At 36.6% G+C, this 24,961-nt stretch overlaps 4 protein-coding genes across 5 annotated transcripts; all 4 read left to right on the top strand.

Annotated features, from left to right (window-relative positions):
* Positions 1-7,976: 7,976 nt before the first annotated feature.
* On the top strand, positions 7,977-9,331 carry LOC133785798 (ras-related protein RABA1f-like). The gene is made up of 3 exons (XM_062225014.1): positions 7,977-8,197; positions 8,555-8,634; positions 9,180-9,331. The coding sequence occupies exons 1-3, from the start codon at positions 7,977-7,979 to the stop codon at positions 9,329-9,331; spliced, it is 453 nt and encodes a 150-aa protein (XP_062080998.1).
* On the top strand, positions 9,332-10,928 carry LOC133785797 (plastidic glucose transporter 4-like). Its single transcript, XM_062225012.1, has 4 exons — positions 9,332-9,490; positions 10,218-10,306; positions 10,460-10,574; positions 10,857-10,928. The coding sequence occupies exons 1-4, from the start codon at positions 9,440-9,442 to the stop codon at positions 10,926-10,928; spliced, it is 327 nt and encodes a 108-aa protein (XP_062080996.1). The 5' UTR covers positions 9,332-9,439.
* A 1-nt stretch (position 10,929) lies between these two features.
* Positions 10,930-11,470, top strand: LOC133785796 (exonuclease 1-like). The gene is made up of 2 exons (XM_062225011.1): positions 10,930-11,127; positions 11,282-11,470. The coding sequence occupies exons 1-2, from the start codon at positions 10,930-10,932 to the stop codon at positions 11,468-11,470; spliced, it is 387 nt and encodes a 128-aa protein (XP_062080995.1).
* Positions 11,471-20,319: 8,849 nt separating this feature from the next.
* Positions 20,320-24,717, top strand: LOC133784370 (ATPase 8, plasma membrane-type). Of its 2 annotated transcripts, none has more exons than XM_062223747.1 (14): positions 20,320-20,367; positions 20,525-20,743; positions 20,835-20,972; positions 21,045-21,359; positions 21,459-21,785; positions 21,874-21,993; positions 22,088-22,210; positions 22,293-22,397; positions 22,496-22,805; positions 22,894-23,408; positions 23,498-23,668; positions 23,757-23,939; positions 24,044-24,213; positions 24,385-24,717. In XM_062223747.1, the coding sequence occupies exons 1-14, from the start codon at positions 20,320-20,322 to the stop codon at positions 24,479-24,481; spliced, it is 2,841 nt and encodes a 946-aa protein (XP_062079731.1). In that variant the 3' UTR covers positions 24,482-24,717. The 2 variants fall into 2 exon arrangements, with proteins under 2 accessions (XP_062079731.1, XP_062079730.1); XM_062223746.1 differs by having other exon boundaries at positions 22,894-23,448; positions 23,502-23,668.
* Positions 24,718-24,961: the final 244 nt, after the last annotated feature.

Here is a 24,961-nt window from a genome sequence, read left to right as displayed (position 1 = left end):
AGCTTAGGTGACGATGTGTACATATGTGACTGCTCGACCGCCACGGCCGAGGGTTGAAAGAGGAACTAGGGTTAAACCTTGTTTTGCCGCTAAGATCGGCTGGTTGTAAATATTTTCTTGTAATATACCTTTAAATTATATTTTCGAGATCCCAATGTATATAATAAACGTTCTAATGAAATGTTATATCCTAACCGAAATTTGTAATCCCTAAATCGCTAATCAAACTTAGTTACACGTTTATGGCCAAATGACTCGACTAGCGAGTTTAGCACTGTCTATAATGTGCACCGTAACGGTCCCTGGAGTTGGGGCATTACAACTTGGTATCAGAGCCTGCCAAGGTTTATGGTTCCTGAAGACAAGCTAGGCATGTACACTCGTCACTGAAGATAGCTTCACTTAAGGAATGGTAACTATTTCTGTAGTTATATGCTTAACTACTTAAATAGAATGTAAATGCTTTACCTGCACATTATATTAGGAAGCATGAGATTGTGAAAGATCCTGGCTCTTGACTATATGATTATATGCTCCGTGAATATATATATATATATATATATATGAATGTGATCATATGATTACCTGCTCCATGAATATATAATTGTGATATTTGCATGTTGGAGTTGGAGGCCTGGTAGGTATGTCGGAAGAGTAGAGATTATGATTGATGTATGAATGTCATGGGCATATTTTTAGCACTGCAAGTGGTTTGTAAATGTGGTGTGGTAAGATTGTTCCCATGGGGAAAGTGCTTGATATGCTCATCATATTTAATGGGTCAAGTTATTGACTGTAGATTCAATCAGCAGGTTTATATCCAATGCAGATAATGAGGCCTGATGGTGGTTATACAGAGGCTGGGAGTTACAGCCAGGGTTTTAGTTCTTCATCTGCTCCTATGAATTTTCAGCAGATGTTCACAGATTTGCAATCAAGATTGCAGAGGCATGAGGAAGAGATTAGGTGTCTGAAGCAACAGCGAAATCTATTGGGAATCACTTCTTCCTTGGTTATGCCAGGAGTGGCATCAGCTTTGGCTCAGCCTAGGGTTGAGAGCGGATGAGAATTTCTCTGTGGAAGATTCCAGGAGAATTACCCTCCAGTCTTCGAGGGAGGCCTAGATCCATTCAGAGCTGAGCAATGGATGGGCATGATCAGTTCCATTCTGGACAGTATGGGGTAGGTGGGTCATGATAGGGTGATCTGTGCTACATATGTATTGCGGGATGATGCCCAGACATGGTGGGAAGTAGTATCCCAGACACGAGACACAGTTGTGATGGACTGGAAAGAATTTAGGCAGCTGCTCAATGAAAGGTATTACTGTGATGTAGCCAAGACTACTAAGATGAATGAGTTTCTGAATCTTGTTCAGGGAAAGGCATCAGTAACTGAGTATGTTAACAAATTTGATGGGTTAGCCAAGTTTTCTTTTAACATGGTACCCACAGATGTAGCTTGGAAGGAAAGGTTTATTCAAGGATTGAATCTTGGAATAGCTCGGGGCATTAGAGTTGCCTCAGTGCATGAAGTCTTTACCTATGCTCAAGTGGTAGAGAAGGCTCTTGATGTTGAGAGCGCGGGACATCAGATTGGGCAGAAGAGTGCTAGAGAGCACGGAGCTCAGGTAGTGGTACCTCCATTTATTGGAGCAAGCAAGAAGGAAAGCCGGAAAACTTATCCAGTATGCGCTCGGTGCAAGAGGCGTCATTTGGGAGAATGTCGAGCAAAGGCATGTTTCTTATGTAAAATGGTTAGGCATTTCAAGAAGAATTGCCCAAGGCTAAGAGAGGATGAGCAAAAGGGGGTGGACAGCTCGACTCCAGCTCGAGTGTTCATTCCGAGGCAGTCAGAGACTGAGACTAGTTCCTCAGGGGTGGCAGGTCAGCTTTGAGTTATGCTGACTAGTTTTGGTGCCATGCTGTTTCTTCGTTTGTTGCGTATAGAGAAGCATAAAGTTATTCTACAGATTCCATGGTTATGTTATGATGGGAAGTGCTACTGTCCTGGTGATTTAAGAGATGAGATGAATTATTGTGGAAAGGACTCATCAGTTGCTATGATAAGGTTGGTTATGATTGATTTTGAGATGATCTTAGATTTGGGTTGGTTAGCCAAGTGTGGGGCAATGTTAAATGGTAAGAAAAGGATAGTAACTCTTGAGCTTGAGAGTGGAAAGCCTTGTGACAGTTGGCACTATTCATGGATTTGGTATGCTTATGACATCTGTAGTGAGAGCTAGAATTTTATGGCAGAGAGATGCATGGAACTCTTAGCTAGTGTGGTGCATACCACTTAGATTGTGCCAGCGGGATTAGGACAGACTAGACTAGTCTGTGAGTTTCTGGATGTGCTTCCAGGGAACTTGTCAGGGTTTCCTTTATATGGACAGATAGAATGGTGATTGGATTGGTGCCAGGAATGGAAACAGCTTTTAGGGCATTGTTTTGAAGGGCTCAGCAGAGTTGTAAGAATTAAAGGTTCAGTTAGTGGGTAATATGGCATTCTCCAAGGTGGGTCTTGGATCTTGTTAGTACCAGCTACAGATCAGGGAAGAGAATATGCAGAAGTCTGCTGTTATATCATATAAGGGCACTGGGAGTGCTGAGTTTTGATTTGAGGGTAATTAATGTTGGGTTGTCTTGTTGAGTCAGATGGACAGAGCATTCAAAGGATTATTTTAATGGGATTTGTGATCGTCTTGGACGATGGTATTGTGGTGTATTCTTTGCGAAAATTTTCCAAGGTCAAGGAACGCCTTAGGGGCAAGAGTTTCCTTGGATGGTAAGGATATTACAAGTGCCTTGGGAAAGAGTTTTGAGTCTTCTTACATATCAGAATCAGTTAGTAGGTGGTTATGACACCTCAGTGACAGGGAGAAGTGATTGCTTATACAACATGTTGGTTAAAGGATCTTACCAGAGCTGGAGTAGAGTTTCTGGTGGGCCAGATGGCCAGTTTTATGCTTGAGATTATTATCTCATAAAAGATCAAAAGAAAAGACATTTAAGTGGACGGCAGATGGCAGAATTGAGGGCAGTGTCTTAGCTGGATTAGATAAGGGTTTTGCAGTGTCAGGTATGAGCTTATTGTGGTATAAGGATTGGATTTAGAATCCGATGGATACTGGGATTAATTGGGAGATTCTGGATGAATCTCATGCTACTCTCTTATTCTCTTCATTCAGGCATCATGACAGTATATCAGAGTTTGAAAGCTTTATATTGATGGCCTGGGATGGAGAGGGATGTAGTGGAGTACGTGGTAAAATTCCTAACCTGTTAGCAGGTCAAGTCAAAGTATCAGAAAGCAGTGGGGCCATTGTATCCTTTGAGTATTTTATAATGGAAATAAGAAAGCATCGCGATGGGTTTCGAGGCGGGGCTACCCAGGTTAGTGGGCCAGTATGAGTTGGCATTGGGTTATTGTGGACCAGTGTTCCAAGTGAGTTCATTTCTATCAATAAGAACAAATAATACAGCTGATCAGTATTCAGATCTCTATGTGAAAGAGATAGTGTGCCTTCATGAAATTCAAGGTCTATCTTATCAGGTGAAGACTCTATTGTTTCTTCCAGGTCTTGGAAGGGTTAAGGAAGGCAATGAGTATATAGATGGAATTCAGTACAATTCATTATTCTCAGACTGATGGTAAATCAGAGAGAGAGTTATCCAGCTATTGGAAAGGTGCCTTATGAGATGAGGTATGTTTAAGAATGCTTATCACCCGTTCATTGGAATGGGATGGGTAAGGATCCAAAATCAACATCATGAGGTAGTTCAGGGGATCATTGAGATTATTAGAGGTTAGAGCTTGGATGCTCACTTCTCAGAGTAAATGGAAAAGTGTTACTGAATTGAAAAGTGGGAACATGGAGTTCCAAGTAGAAGATTGTATCTTCCTAAAAGTATCACCATGGAAAGGGGTGATGAGTTAAGGGCAAGTTGAGCCCTAGAGTAGTATAACAGTTTGAATCCTGGATAGGATCGGTTAGGTTGACTTTGGATCAGCCTTATCTTTGGGCACTGCTAGTAGTATACAATGTATTATGTATTTCCATGCTGAGGACATGGGTTAAAGGAAACTCATGAGTTGAGTTATGAGAATCTGGATATTGAGGCTAAGTTATTCTATAAGGAATAGCCAGTCCAGATATGAAACAGAAAGAATAAGGTTAAAGTTATACCTTGAGTTAAGGTATGTCACAGAAAAAGTGAGGTCGAGGAAGCGACCTGAATAACTGGAATCAGTTGTGCAGAATTCTTATTCCGGGCAAGTCAGATAAATTTTGAGGATGAAATTTATGTAAGGAGGGGATAGTTTTAATGCCCCAAATTTCCTAATAAAGTTTAAGACCTTGATTAGGGGTTCGAGAGGGCCATAATTGATTTATTATATTATTAAATGATTATATGCATGTTTATGTGAATTATATTATTATATGATGATAAATGCATGCATATGGGTCCATTTTTAATTATAAGGGCATTTTAGTAATTTGGCTCGTTGAGGGCGTGATTGTGTATTTTCATGCATGTGGGTGAATTACAAATAATACCACATTATATGTGGATTTGTTCAATCTATTCGGCATGAGGCGATCTTTGAATGTAAGTTAGCGGTTTAGTCATAACGTGATTAAGTTCGAGGCTCGGGGTGAGTCTCAGGGTAATTTGGTGATTAGAGTGTTGCTGGGAATTAAAGGGTTACATGATATGAATTATTGGTATTTGAGAATTTTGAGAATAACAGGAATTGGAGGGTGTTAATTATGATTAACGAAATAGCTGGAAGAGGACGTTTTTTCCCTTGAGGACGATAACGAAAGAAAATAAACCTAGGGGCAATATGGTCAATTGGCAAAGGATAGATATAAATCAAGAAAGTTGTAGAAAATATAAGAAAAAACAGAGCATCATCATCCCATCTCATCTCTCTCCCGTACCTCTCCTTGTCTTCTTCTCCTTTTCTGACTTTTGAACCCTACTTGAAGAACCAAGCTAGGAAATCAAGGTTGGGAGCTTAGAACCTTGATTCATCCATTGAAGAGGACTCAAACCCAACTTGAGGTAAGATTTCATCCATGAATTTAAGCTATACTTTGTTTTTCTAGTAAGTTTTCAGTTGAGAATTTGAGGTGTTAAGTTGTGAGAATTCATGGAAGTTTTTGAGTTTGGTTGCTTGGGTTTTGATGAGGGTGTGTTGAAAATGAAGTTTAGGGGTTGAATTGGATGTTTTGATGATGTTTGGGATTGGTTTGGAGGCTTGGTTTCATGGGAAATTGCAAGGAGGGAAACCATAATTTTCTCTGGTCTGCTGATGGCGCCCCAGCACCATTCCTAGCGCCCCAGCGCTAGGTAGGCAGGGATCTGGGCTTCTCTCTTTTGGGGCAGCGCCCCAGCGCCACTAGGCAGTGCCCTAGCGCTAGTGCACTTTCCAACAAACCTATTTTGGTGTTTTTGATGACTTTAGGAGCTCGGGGAATGGTTCATTTACCCCGTTTGGGTAGATTGAGAGTCCCGAGAGTGTGGGATGGTTCCTGGGAGTGAGGTTTTAGATTGTAAACCTTTTTATGATTTATTTTATTGATGGGATTCCATATTTGGTTATGACTAGGTGACCGCTAAAGGATCAAAGGATTGATCGTTCTCAAGGGTCGTTCTTTTACTAATTCTTGCTCGAACCCAAGGTAAGAAAACTGCGCCCTGTGTATATGACATGCATGGTTATTTTTTATGCATGTTTGATGTTTAAATGCATGTGATGCACGAGAAACATGTGAATAGGGCATGCCATGAATATTGAATATGAGATTGTTCAAAGCTTGAGTCTCTGTGTTTATGCATGATCTTAATTATGCTAGCAATTGTTAAGTAAGCATGATGAATGCCTTATATTCGGATATTTGACATATACTACAAAACTGTACTTAGATGACACACATGAGACGACGGTTTTAGTAGACCTGTCTTCTTATGTTAAAAATAAACATATGACGACTGACTCTCTAGAACCGTCATGCCATGCACCACAAAACTTACATTAGACAACAGTTCTTAGAAGAATGCCGTCACGTGTTTATTTTTAACACAATTGGACAGTTCTACTTAGACTGTTGTCTTATGTGCGTCGTCTTATTATTATTATTATTTAAGGCTTATTGAGATTTTTTCCCCCGAACTATTACCGATCCAAATCGTGCCCCCCAAATTTTTGAACTGGTTAAAAATTCCCCCTTAATTATTCACGTTACTGAAATGTGGGACTTACTTTCAATTTTGCTAATGGAATGGTGATGTGGTAGTTTGGTGGCCGATGTGGTATTGTCATGTCAATGCTTCATTTATAATATAAATAATAAATAGTATTCTTGCCCCCGAGCTATTACCATTACTAAATTGTGTCCCCTGATTTTTAAAAATTTACAATTAAATAATCTTTTGAATATTAAAAAAAATGAAAAAATCATTAAAATTAATGGTGACAAAAAATTGGTTTGGGTGTTGGGCATGCATCAGAATGAGGGTAGTGACATCGTCGACAGACTGGGCTCATGCGGGTCCCTTGCGACATTCAACTTTGGTGTCGCCTATATCGCTTAGTTTTTATTTTGTATGATTTAATTTAAAAAAAATGATTTTTTAGTTTAATGTTTTTAATATTTTCTTTTAAATATTCAAAATATTGTTTTAATTTTAAATTTTAGAATTCGATGGGCATAATTTGGTAACTGTAATAGTTTGGGGGGTAAAAGTCTATCTATTTTTTAAATTATACAAGTAGTGTTGACGGTGAGAACTCGTCAACTAAGTTGAGTTGGAAAAATGATCAAATCAAGATCTCTAATGGAAAAGCTGTAGAAACTTAAACAATCACTCAAGAACAATGATAGAACAATAATGGAGAATTCAGTCTTTCATTCACACTCAAGCCTTTGCTACAGTAAAATTTCCAACCCCCTTTCAGGTGGTGTTAGAGTTCATTTTATAGTAGGCTCTAATGGCCTTAGGTACATAGTGGTCCAGGAGACCAAGGGGTACATAAGTACTATGTCAGGGGAGTGGCTTCAGAGGTTGTGGTCGTACATCCAGTACAGGAGCAGGTAAGCCTTTTTTTAAAAGGGTATTAATATATTTAATATTATTGGATCACATATATATTTTAATATTTATAAAAAAATATTGTCTAGACATATCTATTAATACTTTAATTAGTTTTTAAATTTTTATATATAATATTATACTTTTAATTAATTATATTATATTAATAATACTTAAAACTTAAATCAAATATTCAAAATATCCTTTTAATTTTAAATTTTAGAATTCGATGGGCATAATTTGGTAACTATAATAGTTTGAGGGGTAAAAGTCTATCTATTTTTTAAATTATACAAGTAGCAATCTACATCAGCACTCCAGTGTCGCCATATCACTATTCTGTTAGCAAAATTGGACGGAAGTCTCTCATTTCAATAACATGAATAGTTCAGGGGGAATTTTTAACAGGCCAAAAAATTCAGGAGGCACGATTTGGTAGTTGTAATAGTCCGAAAAAAAAATCCTAATAAGCCTTTTTTAGTTGTAACAGGCCAAAAAATTCAGGAGGCAAGATTGGAAATGTCTAAGTTTTATTATTTATTAAATATACTCATTTAAATATTTTTAAAAATTACTTTTGTGGAAAATTCCATGTGAAAGTAAAAACATAAGACCATATAACCATGAATTGAAACTCCATAGATATACAGCTCTGACTATTCTTTACATCTCTCTCATGATTCATTCAAATCCTGCAATTAATACATCTTTGCCTCTTTTAGTTTAAACCCAACTTACCCTTTTCGATTTTCGATTAAAGGGTTGTTTTAGACAGAAAAAGATAAGATTTTTGAGAAAATTTTCTCTGACTTTCTACCCCACCAATCAATCTTAAGAAAAAAAAGGAAAACTAGTAATTGTGTCGAAAACAACATGGGGGCGTACAGAACAGACGATGATTATGATTATTTGTTCAAGGTGGTGTTGATCGGAGACTCTGGGGTTGGGAAATCGAACCTGCTGTCGAGATTTACCAGGAACGAGTTTAGCCTCGAATCCAAATCCACCATCGGTGTTGAGTTCGCCACTAGGAGTATTCGAGTCGATGATAAGGTGGTCAAGGCCCAAATTTGGGACACTGCTGGACAAGAAAGGTTTGGATCCAATCTTTTCTTTTCGTCTTTCTTGGATTTGGATCGATGGATTGCATTTTGATCTGTGCCCGTGTATGGGTTTTTTTTTTTGGGTTGCATCTGAAAATTGAATCCAATTGTGTAGTTGATTCTTTTCAAAGAAAAAGGGATCAGATAATGACTTATATATACATGGGATCATGGACAGGTCTAGTTTTCTGAATGTACGATTCATAATTGAGAATCAATTCAGAGCATATAATAATTTGATTTGAAAATTACATTTTGATATGTCTTATATCTTGGTTTTCATGGATTTTGTTTCTTGGTATATTGACATGATATTTGATCATTTGCAATTGTTTAACTTTGAATCAGTGTTGATTTTGTTATATGCAATTTTGAAATGATAATGCTGGTTAGTAACATTAGAAAACATGTTTCGGGCTCAACCTTTTGTTTGTTGTTTGGAATTTGGATCTGCAATTGAATTCTACGTTTTAGGAGCTATGAAGATTGAAATATCACTGTTTATTAAAAAGTATACTGTTTTCTCAAAACAGATTAGTTTAGTTCATTGATTCATTGTTATAAAGTCTGTAGAAAATCATGACCAAGAAGTTTAAAAGCCCATGTTTTATGATCAGGAACAAAGATCATTCCTGGATAAGCCTTTTTTGAATGTTTATAACCGAATTTCCAAATTCTTTTGTTGGGATAAAAAGTATGGTAAGGAGAGATTTGAATTGTAACAGCCTGTTCATTTGATTGTATCATTTTCTTTCACTACCAGCCTATTCATTTCAATGATCTATTATACATGTGTTATAAAACCGAGTGCTATAGATAATTCCTTACACACTCAGCCTCGGCAAGAACCAGGCGACCCCCCCGCCGATGCAAGAACCAGGCCACCCTGGGGTAAACTAGACTAGGCTGAGAATTAATGTTGTTAATCTTTTTCCTTTCTTTCTTTTTCCATGACAACTATTTCTTGTTACAGTTGCTAGCGTTGGTGCAGCACTTTTCTTGTTTCAACAGTTGGCTGGGATCAATGTTGTTGTATACTATTCAACTTCTGCATTCCGTAGTGCGGGGATTGCCTCTGATGTTTCAGCAAGTGCTCTTGTTGGAGCCGCAAATGTCTTTGGTTAGTTTCTGTGTCTTTTGTACTTGGTTTTCTAAATTTTGGTTTCACTTTGCATCATGCCATAAAGACTTCCAACTGATTCTCTTTCAAGCACAGCTGTTGCATCATCCTTGATGGATAGACAAGGAAGAAAGAGTCTTCTAATCACAAGCTTTGGTGGAATGGTACTGTGTTTTTTCCCCATGAACATTTATTTGTATATAGATATACGTATTTATACTTTCATCAACTGATGTAAAAAAATTATGTTTTCTTGTACTCCACTATATTCAAGAATATAGTGATAAGCTTTGTATATGTTAAAGGGTTGTTAAAGCTCTGTTTTTCTGTTAAGAATTTAATTGTAGGATTTTTTTAAGTTGTTGCTAGGTTAGTTACATTAGGGATGAATCTGTATTTAAGAACTAAGATTGCAAGGAGACTCAAACAGAAAGTAGACAATTTTCTTGTTTAGGGAGAGGAAGCTTCTAGAACTAATCCAATCTGTACTTGGGATTGCTTAGTCTTGGTCTCTTGATCCAATATTAGACTAGTGCACTGGCAAGAGTCTAATCATGTAGCTTGTGAACTTGGACACTGAATCTACATAGATTATAAAGAGAAGAAAATTCTATTTTACTACCAATCAACTACTAATGAATTTATGTAGTAATCAAGAGCAAAGTTTGTACCTATCCAATAAGGCAGTGCTTGAATTAGACATATATTGATGGTACTACTTTCACCTATTGCTGTGTTCCCAATTACATAAAATATATTTTGACAGAAGTGTGATATCTCTGAAACCTTTCAAGTAGCGTGTGGGATGTTCTGTTTTCGAGTCTTTCAATGTGAAACTTTCTCAGTTTATGGTATTATTAAAACTGATAACGCTCTTGCTGACTTGTTTAGGCTGCCTCTATGATGCTGCTTTCTCTGTCCTTTACTTGGAAGGTTCTGGCACCATATTCTGGCCCCCTTGCTGTTCTTGGGACTGTTCTGTAAGTTTTTACTTTTCATGGCAGCCTTTGAAAAGCTTTTTTTCCTTCAAAAATAAATACAATATAGTAGTACTCTGACTCAGTGAGTCCCTTCACATAGTGACCATTTTATCACCGTGAATTCCTGAACTTGGCCTTTTGTTTCATTAACAGCTATGTCTTGTCGTTTTCACTTGGTGTTGGTCCTGTGCCTGCTCTTCTTCTACCAGAGATATTTGCTTCAAGAATCAGAGCAAAAGCAGTTGCTTTGTCATTAGGAATGCATTGGGTGAGTGACTTTTTGTTCTGTTTTTTATGTTATGCACCAGTGTTTTCGTACCTATATAATCAAATTTCTTTGAACTTGTGTACTTTCCACTTGATGAATAATTCAGAGAATGCTTTCCTTAGCTGTACTATATTCAAGGCAAGGGAAAAAAAAATGAAATATATATAGATAAAAAGAAAATAATGCCTAAAAGGTGAACTATTATTTTTCTTATCATATAGTTTTGAGACAATACATATTGCTTCAGTTTCGTGCTGAAACAATAGCATTGTGTATTGGCAGCACTGCCTTTCTTCCTACAAGTCAAATGAAGTGAAGGAAATTTTCTTACATTTATATCTAGTTTATTTTTAAAATGGACAAATTTGGGCAAGTTGTTCAGTTTCAGCATTCCATGCTACAACAGAACAAGGATTTGAGTTTTGCTGGATTTACAAAGCAAATGATTCTTGAAATGTGCATTTTGAGTGGCTGTGACTATCTGCAGTCATTACCAGGAATGGGACTGAAAAGGGCTCGTGCACTTATAAAACGATTTACAACTTACAACCAGGTGAAGTCTTATCATTCACGACCTTGACATTTGTATCCTTTAAAACTAAATAGGCTGAGAATATTGTTCTTTTGCCCTTTGCACGTGCTTAATTACTTTTTCTTTAACTCCTTTGAATAAATGTTATAGCTAGCTAATGATTGGTCCATTTCAGGTGATAAAGCACCTAAGATACAGCATTTCTTCGGTTCCACCTCTTTATGAAGAATCATTCAAGAAAGCACTACTGACCTTTCAGCATCAACGTGTTTACGATACAATTACTGAAAAAATTGTTCATTTGTCTGACATTTCTGAGAATATTGAGGATGATGGGGATTTCTTAGGGCCATATCCTTTTTAAATATAGTTTTTCTCAAGTTAAAATTTCTGCTTCTATTTAATAATTGTGAAATACTTGAGATCCCTTAACTATGTTTACAATGATACCTCAAGATATAGCTCAAGGTGATCTTGATCCATTCACCAAAATGCCATTTCAGGTAATTGTTCTGCATTTACTTTTATTACTTCTTGGGGGTTGAAGAGTTTCAAGTTTACCATTATCTAGAAGTGCGTCCTCCACAATTGAATGTTATTTCTTATTGATTTACACGTTTTCTTGTTCTTAATCATTTAACTAGCAACTGCAACCATATCAATTTCTCCTATGTTAAATAGCCTAGTAACAGAAAGAGATTTTACTAATAATAAGTCATTTTAGTTTCCTAATTCCTATGTTTATATGCCATAACAGTTTGGCTGACTTTTTTACTTTCTTCTTAAAGTCCTCTAACTTTACTGGTGGCATTTATGTTTTCTTTCACCAACAGTGGACTGCTAGTGCCAACACAACTTTCAAACTCAAGAATTTTGATTTTGGAAGCGTAAAGAAAAAGCTAGATTTGCCTGTACAGAAGAATCTTCTGACTCAGTACTTCTGTATCCTTCTATTCCTTTTTCCCTGGTTTGTGTATGTAATTTTAGTTTGAAATGTTTCATATCATGGACAACAGTTCATGTACATAAATATAACTGGTTTATTTCATTAAGTGGATGTTCAGAAGCATGTGGCCTACTTGTACTGTAAGATAAGTGGCTAACAAACAAATGCTATTACTAATCTTCAACCCCGATTTGGAAATTTGTATTATATGTGTTTGAAAAGGTTCTGCCAAATGTAGTTAATTTTTTTATGATTAATGGATTAGTATGATAAAAGGTTCTATTGATTTTGTCTGCCTATTGATTATGTCTGAACTATGTTGTAATTACACAAGAAATTATGAATGAATATAGTGGTTGAAAATAGAGAAATGAAAAAATTCCCATATTTTATATGGGACGTCAGTCTCCATGAACTTGTCATCTTATGTATTGCAGGGGACGATGCTTGCACATAAATTATCATCTCATGTACTGCAGGAAGATGACGCTTTAGTAGGAACTGTCGTCTCATTTATTACAGTAGATGACGCTTGCACAGAAATTGTCGTCTCATGTACCACAAGAGACAACGTTTGTATAGGACCCATCATCTCATGTATGACAGGAGATGACACTTTTATTTCAACTGTCGTTTTATGCTTTACATGGCATGACATTGCATGGGACGACGGTATTAGAACCGACGTATGAGAGTCCATACGACGGTTTAAAACCATCGTCCCATGTCAATTTTGTAGTAGTGTATCATATATGTTTGGTAGCATTGCTTACTTGTGTGTGGCACTGACTAGTCAGGGTCGGCATTGGTCACGTATTACTGACCTAAGAGCTGGAAACGGCATAAGCGTCATGAACGCAGGGCCGATAAAAGATTAGATCTAATCGATATCAGTGTTGAATGACTCTAGGAGCATTAATGCTGGACCGAACCGAAGGTCGATGAAAATTCTAAGCGCTTGACTAGTCCAGGACTAGTTACTCAGAGTCAGGGCCAAAGGCCTAGGTGACTGTTTGTCACATAGCTAGGGAGCGGAATCCCATGGTTATGACTCTATGGTCATGCGGTAGGTTATCTTGGTGACTAGTTCATTAAACACCTACCTTGTTTAAGCTAGTGAAACGATCACTTATCTACAAAGCCCCGGTGACCCTATCGTCACATGGCTAATGGGAACGAAACCCACCTGAGTGACGATTACAACTGTCACTCTTCTATTTGGGGCTAAAAACCCTGGATGATTATTATGATCATCAGTTGATGTTGTATATTCATCATTACGTGAACTCATTTGCCTGCTTGAATAGGGCTATATTTGTCAGGCATGCGCCTTATGATTTAATGACATGTTATTACTGTTCATGAGCATATTGAGTTTTCTTGCTGGGCTTCGACTCACGGGTGCTATGTGGTGCAGGTAAAGGCAAAATAAAACTGGACCATCCTTGAGTTGAAGAGCTTAGATGACGATGTGTACATATGCGGCTGCTCGACCGCCACGGCCGAGGATTGAAAGAGGAACTAAGGTTAAACACTGTTTTGCCGCTTATATCAGCTGGTTGTAAATATTTTCTTGTAATAGACCTTTAAATTATATTTTTGGGATCCCAATGTATACAATAAACGTTCTAATGAAACGTTATATCCTAACTGAAATTTTTAATCCCTAAACCGCTAATCATACTTAGTTACACGTTTATGCCCAAATGACTCGATTAGCGAGTTTAACACTGTTTATAATGCGCACCGTAACGGTCCCTGGAGTTGGAGCATTACACAAGTTAAGAAAATTGTTTATGCATGTAGAGCAGGGCATGGTCTAGCTATCTGTGCTTGTATTATGCTTAGTGTTATGTGTAAATGTTTGTAACTATTATGTCATATATGTGTTTGTGACTGAGCGGTAAGGGCCGAGATCGGCAATAAGCATGCTGAATGCAGGCTGCCATGGCAGGACCATCTAAGGGTGTTGTACTCACCCGCTCGATTAGGACTGTGAATTTGGTGCCTAGTAACACACTTTGGTCGACTTAGGCCACTGTTGTGAATTATAGTGAATGCATGTGGATTGTTTGTGGTGTTTGTTTAGTTATGCACTTATTGAAATGAATTATTATATGCTATGGTGGTGAAGTTTTCTTGCTGAGCCTTGGCACATGGGTGCTCTATGGTGCCGGTAAGGGCAAGGGAAAGACCGACCAAGCATGAGTTGGAGGGCATAGAGTAGTGCGTACATGTTTGGCCTACCTGGCCGCCACAGTTGGGGTACTTATGAGGAACGCAGTGTGAATTTCTGATTTTGTCGCCTAGGTCGACTATACAATGACTTTTGAGTTGTAAATATGTCTTAAACAATATTTTGAGATCCCAATGTAACTTTTCTATGATCTTAATGAATGTTTAAACCTTTTATATAGAAGTTTTATTAAATAAGTCTTTACTTTAATTTAATCACACTTTTGGGTCTAACACCTCGATTAGCAAGTCAAATACACATTTTAAAACCGGGTAATTAGCTTCCCCCTCCCCCCCCCCCCAACTATCACCATTTTCAACATTTTCCCCCCGAACTATTTTTGTATGTAAATGTCCCCCCTGAAAATTGTTAAGAGCTAACTATTGCTCCTTTTGTTTGTTTCCGTTCATTTTAGGAATGGAATGCATCTTGGGCAATTGAAAACAAGGGTAAATGGGTAAGTGTACAATATCTTGGTGGGAGACAATTTTACTTGCTAACTAAGCATTGTATTTACGTTTATGATCTTTTAATCTCAAAAGAGAAAAAAAAAAAGTTAACTTAAGCTATTTAAAAAAAAAAAACTGATTATATGAAGAATTCTTGTGAAAAAAAAAATTGACGTATAGGAGATTGAAACAATGAATGATCCTTCTTTGAATTACAGTAAGTCATTTTCTTCTCTCTTTTTTTCCTTTCTTCAGTTTGTTTTTTAAATTTTTTAGGGTTTTTTTTTTCTTTAAGAATCTCAGCATCATGAAATTGATTTTGGTAATGATTTGATAATTTAATATATTTTTTAAGAGGACTATGCTCATTTTATATTAGAACCATGTATTTCTTAAAGGATCAATTGATATAGTCTTCTATGATCTCTGTTTATGAAGTCATATTTATTGTCTTTATCTATTATACAACTATTTTAGTCAAAGTAGATGGAATATTGTCTTTATATATATATATATATTATTTATTGTCTTAATGAAGGGTACCAATTGGTTTGAGAATATTGCATCTACTTTGAGTACTTCAATGCTGCTTTGCTATTGAATTTGGGAAAAATAATTATTGTGGGGTCTGTTATAGGGAAATACATTGAAATAGTTAAATCATGTGTAACTTTTAATTTTTAACATTTAACTCTTTTTCCTCTAGACCCTCAATCGACAACTTCCAATTTCATAGAATGTCAATGTTCAGTGATTACACAAAAGTCAAATGTGGGTGTGCTTGAAACTGGCGCTAGTGTGGGTGGTTCATGGGATTTTTATGTTGCAGATGACAATGTTGGTTTAACAGTGGTTGTTGGTTCAGATTAGGACAGGGAAGAAACTGATTTTGATGATAATGATGAGGTTATTGCAGAATATATTGGAGATTTTGAGTATGAACAAAGTGATGATGCCCTGAATGTTGATGAAACTACAGAGAAACATTTGAAGGGAACAGAAAAGAGGGCAGTAGACATTGATGATGTGAAAGATTTACCAATTTTTGAGTATGATTCAGATTACATTCCAAGAGATAGATCTGAGAGTGATGTTGATGATAGGACAGAGCATGGTGAGGGCTCAAAGTTTCACAAGCCAGGAAAGTGGACTAAAAAAACAATTGCTAGAGTTTAAAGCTGAGGTTGATATAGAGAAGCCAGTTTTCAAGTTGGGTTTGGTCTTTAGCTCAGGGGTTGTGTTTAAACAAGTTGTGAGGGAATATGCAATAATGAATGGAAAAGATATTTGTTTTAAGAAAAATGATCCTCATAGAGTAAGAGATGTTTGTCGCGGTATAAACTACCCTTGGGTGTGTTTTTCCTCAAAGATAGATGACAGTCAAACATTCGTCATCAAGACTTATATCAATGAACACAAGTGTTCCAGGAACAACACCAATCATTTTGCAACTTCAAAGTGGTTGTCAAAAAAGTATTTAGATGAATTTAAGAGTAATGAGAACTGGCGTCTTTCAGTATTCATTCAAAAAGTCAGCAAAGACCATGTGCTAGAGGTTTCAAAACATAAGGAATACAAAGCCAAGCGACTAGCAACCAAAACCATTGAAGGTACTTATGAAGAACAGTACACTGCACTTTATGATTATGTTGAGGAGATCAAGTATACCAACAAGGGTTCAACTGTTGAATTTCTGACAGATATAGCATCGAATGGAAAACTGTGATTTAAAAGGATGTATATTTGTTATGCAAGCTTAAAGAATGGTTTCAATGAAGGATGTAGACCAGTGATTGGTTTAGATGGGTGTCATGTCAAGGGGCCACACCAAGGATAACTCTTAACTGCAATTGGGATATATGCAAATAATGGCATGTACCCTATTGCAAATAATGGCATGTACCCTATTGCATTTGCTGTGGTTGAGATTGAAAATAAGGATTCATGGTCGTGGTTTATGAACTTATTGAAGGAGGATTGTAAGATATTGAATTAAAATCATTGGACATTCATCACAGATAAACAGAAGGGATTGGAACAGGCTTTGAAGGGTATGTGGGAGGAAGGTGTACCAGAAGCAGAACACAGACATTGTGCAAAACATTTAGAAAATAATTTTAGCAAAGTATATAAAGAAAAGACACTTAAAGATCTTATGTGGAAGGCTGTAAGACAAGTCACTATAACTGGGTTCCATGCAGTTATGGAAGAGATTAAGAATGAGAATGAGCAAGCATATGAATGGTTAATGGAAAAAGGGCCTATACGTTGGAGTATATCCTATTTTAGGACTCATCCTCAATGTGACATACTATTGAACAACTTATGTGAATCTTTCAATGGATTGAAGGCTATCTTGGCTGCCAGAGATAGAACTATATTGTCAATGCTTGAAAGATTTAGGATGTACTTGATGCAAAGACTTACCACCAAACGCCATTCAGTGGTTATGTGGCATTCCAACATTGCACCTAAGATTGTTGAAATTTTAGAGAAGCATAAAATTGAAGTTGGGGCTCATATACCTACAAAGTCATCTTAATTCATTTATCAAATCATCAATATGTACAAGGACATGTATTTTGTGGACTTAAAGGCTAGAATTTGTTCTTATAGAAAGTGGGATCTCACTGGTATTCCATGTGGGCATGCTGTAGCTGCAATATGGCATAAAAGGGATGATCCAGATGATTATATAAGCAAATGGTACACAAAATAGTACTATATGAAAGCTTATTCACATCAAATATTCCCAATAAGAAATCAAGATCAGTGGCATGTTAGTGGCAAAGCTGGCATGGTGAAACCCATAAGCAAGATACAACTTGGCGGGCCCAAAAAATCAAGAAAATTTGATCTTGATGAAATGGCCCCGCATGGTGGAAACAAAATGAAAAGGGGGTATGTGAAGATTAGATTTAGCAGTTGTGGTGTTGAAGGACACAACTTAAGAACTTATGCTAGGATTAAGAAACTAGTAAGTTATTGATCATTTTCAATTATTACTAATTGCATTGCATTTTGAGGCTCTACTAATTGTATATAGTGCATTTTATTTTAGAAAAATGAGGCTGGATCAATAAATGATTGAGCACACTCCAATGGCAGCAACAAATAGGAGAAGAAAATTGGACTTTACTGCTGGATCATTTGTTGAAGTGAGCACAACCAAAAAAAAAAAATCCAGCATGCAAAAAGACAGGATTTGCTTTGAAATTTCAATTTGACATGTCTGATATTTTGGAACCTATTTTGGAAGTAGTTTCTCTGACTTTGTAACCTTAAGTGGGCTCTTTTATACAACCTAATTTTGAAGCATGATGTAGAGCATATATATCTATCACTTTTATTTGTAACATGTTCTATGGGACTTGTTTTTATATAATTTGTAGTGTGTTTTGCAGAGTCTCTTTTTACTCAATCAATGTGATTATCAGTTACCTATTGTATTTACTGAAATTTAGACATATGTCTACTTAATATGATTTACTTTGGACCATTCAAATATGCATATATAACCGGATATATAAAATATTAAAATACATGCGGTAGCTATCAAGAAAATAAGAATGGCAATACTTTATTTATGAATTGTGTGAAATTAGCATATAAATTAAGAATTTGTACAAATATTGTCAATCTACTTTTCCAAATTTATTGCAAAACTCTATTAAACATCAAATGAATTATCCAACACGTTGAAAAAAAAACAGACCAATATATATCATCATAATCTCATTATCACTTGTGCAAAGTTACAAAAAGTTTACACTTTAAAAGAAAGAAACAAGGCTCACTCCACGTGCTTTAAATACAAATACAAACCTACTATAATACATATATAAAGCCAACATTTTAGATATCTCATAGCAAGGAAAATCTTTGCAATTTCTTCATCTTTTTTTTCCACCTTTTTTTGCAGTACTGCAACATCTTCTTCAAGTTCTTCTAATCTTTGTAATACTCCACCTAAATCTCGATTAGGTCTTTGTCCAATAGAATGGCCAATCAACTTCAGAAATCCACACCCAGTATTTACATTTCCCTATAAAAAAAACTATAATTGCTAAAATGTTCTTTCATAATAAAGAGTTTTGCGATTATCAATAAGACTCAAGCATTAACAAAATATTTTCTAAACAAAATCATTACCTTGTATTTAGGGCATCCAAAAAATTTCCTACCATAATTAGCTTATGTTCGTGTTGTGCGTATCACAGCTTCCCACCCACAATCACATAAAGGCTTATTCCAGTCAAGTTCTTCTTGATATATTATGTTATTTGGAGTTGGCTTGCTAGTAGAAGATATTGAAGTCATAAATACTTCATAGAGAATGAGAACAAGAAATTAGGAAATGTTTAAATTGATCCAAAAAAAAAAAGATGTTAAATATTAAGAGTATTGTATAAGGTTAAAATTGTCTTTTACCCTTGTTTTCAATTGCCCAAGATGCATTCTGTTCCTAAAATAAATGGAAACAAACAGAAGGAGCAATAGTTAGCTCTTAAAATTTTTCAAGGGGGAAATTTACATACAAAAATAGTTAGGGGGGAATGTTGAAAGTAGTGATAGTTGAGGGGGAGAAAAAGCTAATTACCCTTTAAAACCACATGGTAACCGCTATAGGAAGTCACTAAAAATCAAATTAAATGAACTGTATTAATTGTTAAGTAAAAATAGGTATAATATAACATAAAAGTTGTTATATATAAAAAGTAATAATCCTAGATATTTTACAAAAAAAAAAATGTATTATGGTGTAATTTTGTGTTATTTTTTTTTTAAATTTTGCTGTTTCCTTGTATTAATTTTTCTTTTGAATTTGTTTATGTACTATGTTTGTCCTCTTTATTAACATAAATAGTTGCCACATACGCATAAAAGAGGTAGTGATAGATGGAGGCGAATTTTGTCTTGTGATTGTTAAATCGAAAAAACAATGCTACGATTAGGGGACTATATTACATTAATTTTAATTAGAGGATCTGCTTTTGGAAAGAAAAAAATTAATTTAAAATAATAATATATTTAGATTTTAGACTTAGATGTTTATTATGAATCATATTTATTAAAATTTCTAGAAAAAGAAAAGAATAATTTTATTAAGAAACCTAAAAATACAAGAAGAATAAAAATGGTAGTAAAATTAAGTCGCTTAAAAATAGGAGAGGAGAAAAAACTCACAACCAAGTAAAGTGAGCTTGAGTTTAATTGGGAAAGAATAATGTCAAAAATAGGCATTTAACAACCAAACAACATGACAACCAGACACAGCAATCAGCGGGTTTTCACCGGTTGTCATGCATCATTTTAATTTATTTATTTTTGGGTCACGTACGTACGTACACTAGTCTTCTCTTACCTTATGAACACCCATTATATATACCAAAACAGCTTAAATACCCAAAGACTGCTTCATTGGCGTTTCCATCTCCTCTCTTCCTCTTTCTCAAAGAGGCAGCCTAAGAGAGGAGAGCCTTTATCCCTGCAGCGTTCCTCTCTCTCTCTCTCTACATATATACATATATATTACATTATATATATATATATACATATAAGAGAGGATTATCTATTTCATCATGGCCGATATCTCTTTAGAAGATGTTAAGAATGAGAGCGTCGATCTTGTAAGACATCCCTATTCAATACTCATCAAAAAACATTATATATATATATGTGTGTGTGTGTGTTTAGCCATTTGTGTTATGTTATATTGCTTAGGTTTTATATATAAATATATATATATAAAATAATATTGAATCTATTAATTGTGTGTCAATATAGGAGAGAGTTCCTATTGAGGAAGTGTTTGAGCAGCTGAAATGTACAAGAGAAGGTTTGACTTCTGAGGATGGAGAGAGGAGGCTCCAAATATTTGGCCCAAACAAGCTGGAGGAGAAAAAAGAGAGCAAGTTGCTCAAGTTCTTGGGTTTTATGTGGAATCCTCTCTCATGGGTCATGGAGTCTGCTGCTATCATGGCCATTGTTTTGGCCAATGGAGGGGTAATAATCCGAACAAAACTACTCCTTTTTTTCTTTTTCTTTTTCACTAGTTTCTCAAATACTTAACAAGATTATTCTTAACCATGCACAGGGCAAGCCACCAGATTGGCAAGATTTTGTTGGTATTGTTGTTTTGCTTATCATCAACTCAACTATCAGTTTCATCGAGGAAAACAACGCAGGCAACGCTGCAGCCGCTCTCATGGCTGGTCTCGCCCCCAAGACAAAGGTATATAATGTCCATTGAATTTAGTATTGTTTTTCACAAAAGAATTGTACTAATCTTTTTTTTTAAATGAAGGTTTTGAGGGATGGAAAGTGGAGTGAGCAAGAGGCTGCAATTTTGGTACCAGGAGATGTGATCAGTATCAAGTTGGGAGACATTGTCCCTGCTGATGCTCGTCTCTTGGAAGGCGATCCCTTAAAGATTGATCAGTCTGCGCTTACTGGTGAGTCTCTGCCTGTTACCAAGCATCCTGGCAGTGAGGTCTACTCTGGCTCCACCTGCAAGCAGGGTGAGATTGAGGCTGTTGTTATTGCTACTGGTGTGCACACTTTCTTTGGAAAGGCTGCTCATTTAGTGGACAGTACCAATCAAGTTGGTCACTTTCAAAAGGTAAGAGTGTCTTTCTTTTGTCATGGTCAACCAACTTCATGTCAAATTAGTTTGAATCATTCAACAAAATTTCACCATTGTTTTGAAATGTTTGATCAGGTTTTGACAGCCATTGGTAACTTTTGTATCTGCTCAATCGCTATAGGAATGCTGATTGAGATCATTGTGATGTACCCAATTCAACACAGGGCATACAGAGATGGTATTGACAATCTCTTGGTTCTCCTCATTGGAGGTATCCCAATTGCCATGCCAACAGTCTTGTCTGTAACCATGGCTATTGGATCCCACCGTCTTTCCCAGCAAGGCGCCATCACCAAGAGGATGACAGCCATTGAAGAGATGGCAGGAATGGATGTTCTTTGCAGTGACAAAACGGGAACTCTTACTCTCAACAAACTTACAGTAGATAAGTCCTTGATTGAGGCGAGTGACTATGCTCAAACCAAGTACTTTATCAAAGAAAACAAGAGCGTGTGTTATAATTTATCATGAATGTATTGCTTAATTCCAGGTCTTCAACAAGGACATAGATAAGGACACTGTCGTCTTGCTTTCTGCTAGGGCCTCCAGGGTTGAAAACCAAGATGCCATTGATGCTTCAATCGTTGGGATGTTAGGCGACCCTAAAGAGGTAAAAAATTCAAGTATTTTCCTTGAACATCATTTCTATTCAATAGTAATTGAAGCATCTAACTCTTGTTTATTCTTGTTGGTGTGTATTATAGGCAAGAGCTGGAATCACTGAGGTACATTTCCTGCCTTTCAATCCTGTGGATAAGCGCACAGCAATTCTTTACATTGACAACAATGGCAACTGGCACAGATGCAGCAAGGGTGCTCCTGAGCAAGTAAGATAAAATCCTCCTCTTGTTCAACCATTTGATCATCTCCAAGCTTTGATGGAAACTAACTATATCATTTCTATGCAAGATTATTGATCTTTGCGATCTCAAGGGACAAGTGAGGGAAAATGCGCTTGCTATCATTGACAAGTATGCTGAACGCGGTCTTCGCTCCTTGGCAGTTGCTCGACAGGTAAATCAAGAACAAGTTACCTTATTGATTCTATTATCTCTAGGTGAAATAAGCTTCCTGATCACAATAACTGGATTGTACATTATGTCAAATTATAGACTGTTCCAGAGAAGACTAAGGAGAGTGCTGGAGGTCCATGGGAGTTTGTAGGTCTCATGCCTCTCTTTGACCCTCCAAGGCATGACAGTGCTGAGACTATTCGCCGAGCTCTTGAGCTTGGTGTCAATGTGAAGATGATCACTGGTGACCAACTTGCCATTGGAAAAGAGACCGGCCGTAGGCTTGGCATGGGAACCAATATGTATCCCTCGTCTTCTCTCCTTGGCCAGAACAAAGATGAATCCACTGCTGGCATTGCTGTTGATGAGCTCATTGAGAAGGCTGATGGTTTTGCTGGAGTCTTCCCTGGTAATGTTATTTTAATCTTAATAAAAAATGAAGGATTTATGGCATTTTTTATTCATTTGTTTTTTTACTGATTTGATATACTTTTCAGAACACAAGTATGAAATTGTTAAGAGGCTACAAGAGAGGAAACATATCTGTGGTATGACTGGAGATGGTGTCAATGATGCTCCAGCACTAAAGAAGGCAGACATTGGTATTGCAGTTGCTGATGCAACTGATGCAGCAAGAAGTGCATCTGACATTGTTTTGACAGAACCAGGACTAAGTGTCATCATCAGCGCCGTGTTGACAAGCCGAGCCATCTTCCAAAGGATGAAGAACTACACAATTTACGCCGTATCCATCACAATCCGTATTGTGTTGGGATTCTTGTTGGTTGCTCTCATTTGGGAATTTGACTTCTCACCTTTCATGGTTTTGATCATTGCCATCTTGAATGATGGGACAATCATGACCATTTCCAAGGACAGGGTGAAGCCATCTCCTTTGCCCGACTCATGGAAACTAAAGGAGATTTTCGCTACTGGTGTTGTTCTTGGAACCTACATGGCTGTCATGACTGTGGTCTTCTTCTGGCTTGCCCATGAAACAGAATTTTTCTCTGTATGTAATATCAAACTAGTTCAAAGCTTTCACCAACAATTCAATGATTGTTAACTCTAGAACAAACTCTAAAATCCAACAATTTGCAGGAAAATTTCGATGTGAAGCCTCTTAAGAGCTTGGCTGAGCTTAACTCAGCTCTCTACCTTCAAGTGAGCATTATTAGTCAAGCACTCATCTTTGTGACCCGTTCAAGGAGCTGGTCCTTTGTTGAACGCCCTGGTTTCTTGCTTCTTGGTGCCTTTATTGCAGCACAGCTGGTTTGTAACCTCTAAAATTGATCTTTTTCTTTTCTAGTGTACATAACAAGCGCCACATCTAAGTGAGATTTTCTGCTTATCCCTACAGGTGGCCACTTTAATTGCTGTGTATGCAAACTGGGGTTTTGCTAGAATCCAAGGCATTGGCTGGGGATGGGCTGGTGCGATCTGGGTTTTCAGCATAGTCACTTACTTCCCTCTTGATGTTCTCAAGTTCATAATCCGATATGCATTGAGTGGCAAGGCCTGGAATACCTTGCTTCAAAACAAGGTTTTCTTCCTTAAATCTTGACAAAATATATCCACCGATATAGTAATTTTTTTCTTCTTTCTCACTAACTTTTTGTTACGTTCTTTTGTTTGAAACCAATTAAGACCGCTTTCACAACAAAGAAGGATTATGGAAGAGGTGAAAGAGAGGCGCAGTGGGCCTTGGCTCAACGAACAATTCATGGTCTTCAGCCTCCAGGAGCTCTTTTCAACAACGATAACCATGAACTGTCTGAGATAGCCGAGCAAGCCAAAAGGCGTGCTGAAGTTGCTAGGTAAAATCTCAAAAGCGTGCATATAAAGCTGTTATCTTTCTTGGCTTTAAACAACTTGTTCAAAATGTTACTTTGATACTTTGTTATCAAAGCTCATCTGGGTATTAGGTATATTAAAATGTATACAGATGTGCATTTATATTTATATCAACTTGGATTCTGATTTTTTAGGCTGAGGGAGCTCCACACGTTGAAGGGTCACGTTGAATCTGTAGTGAAGCTTAAGGGGCTTGACATTGATACTATTCAGCAACACTACACTGTGTAGAAGTCTTCCTTCTTCAAGGTTATACAGACATGTCTGTTTAAGCACATAAACTGCCATGGAAGATGCTGGCTTGGAGATAATAGAGAGAAGCCAAAACTTGAAATATTATGTCTTCTTTTGTCGTTGTTTGATTTTACATTTAATTTTAGATATGCTTAATATGCACAGGTGGATGGGATTAATTTGTTGGTAGTAATAATTTGAAAAAAAAAATGTTCAATGAGATATGGAAAAGAACTAAGAGAGCTCATATATATAAATATATATATATATATATATTTTACCATAGAAAATATTGTCCAAAGTTTTTGTAACAATACTAGTTTTGTCCTTTCTTTGATTTTCCACTCTTTATTTATTTATTTTGTTATTATTTTTGGGTGGTGTGTTATAATTCATATAATACTTTTGAAATAAATCCCACATCTAGTAGTAGCTAAGCGGTCTTCTTTTTGTGACGAGAGTAATATTGAGTTAAAT

This window comes from Humulus lupulus, chromosome 6 (genome assembly GCF_963169125.1).
Source record: "Humulus lupulus chromosome 6, drHumLupu1.1, whole genome shotgun sequence".
NCBI classification, from domain to species: Eukaryota; Viridiplantae; Streptophyta; class Magnoliopsida; order Rosales; family Cannabaceae; genus Humulus; species Humulus lupulus.
This window is presented reverse-complemented; position numbering and strand designations above follow the sequence as displayed.

What these genes read in the sequence shown, in the direction of transcription:
- LOC133785798 (XM_062225014.1), top strand. Translation starts at nt 7,977, where the DNA reads ATGGGGGCGTACAGAACAGACGATGATTATGATTATTTGTTCAAGGTG. An exon ending in GACACTGCTGGACAAGAAAG is followed by an intron (nt 8,198 to 8,554) that starts GTTTGGATCCAA and finishes ACTTTGAATCAG; the next exon opens with TGTTGATTTTGTTATATGCA. An exon ending in TGTTTCGGGCTCAACCTTTT is followed by an intron (nt 8,635 to 9,179) that starts GTTTGTTGTTTG and finishes TTCTTGTTACAG; the next exon opens with TTGCTAGCGTTGGTGCAGCA.
- LOC133785797 (XM_062225012.1), top strand. Translation starts at nt 9,440, where the DNA reads ATGGATAGACAAGGAAGAAAGAGTCTTCTAATCACAAGCTTTGGTGGA. An exon ending in TCACAAGCTTTGGTGGAATG is followed by an intron (nt 9,491 to 10,217) that starts GTACTGTGTTTT and finishes TGACTTGTTTAG; the next exon opens with GCTGCCTCTATGATGCTGCT. An exon ending in GCTGTTCTTGGGACTGTTCT is followed by an intron (nt 10,307 to 10,459) that starts GTAAGTTTTTAC and finishes TTTCATTAACAG; the next exon opens with CTATGTCTTGTCGTTTTCAC.
- LOC133785796 (XM_062225011.1), top strand. Translation starts at nt 10,930, where the DNA reads ATGGACAAATTTGGGCAAGTTGTTCAGTTTCAGCATTCCATGCTACAA. An exon ending in GATTTACAACTTACAACCAG is followed by an intron (nt 11,128 to 11,281) that starts GTGAAGTCTTAT and finishes GGTCCATTTCAG; the next exon opens with GTGATAAAGCACCTAAGATA.
- LOC133784370 (XM_062223746.1), top strand. Translation starts at nt 20,320, where the DNA reads ATGGCCGATATCTCTTTAGAAGATGTTAAGAATGAGAGCGTCGATCTT. An exon ending in TTTTGCTGGAGTCTTCCCTG is followed by an intron (nt 22,806 to 22,893) that starts GTAATGTTATTT and finishes TATACTTTTCAG; the next exon opens with AACACAAGTATGAAATTGTT. An exon ending in TCAAAGCTTTCACCAACAAT is followed by an intron (nt 23,449 to 23,501) that starts TCAATGATTGTT and finishes ATTTGCAGGAAA; the next exon opens with ATTTCGATGTGAAGCCTCTT.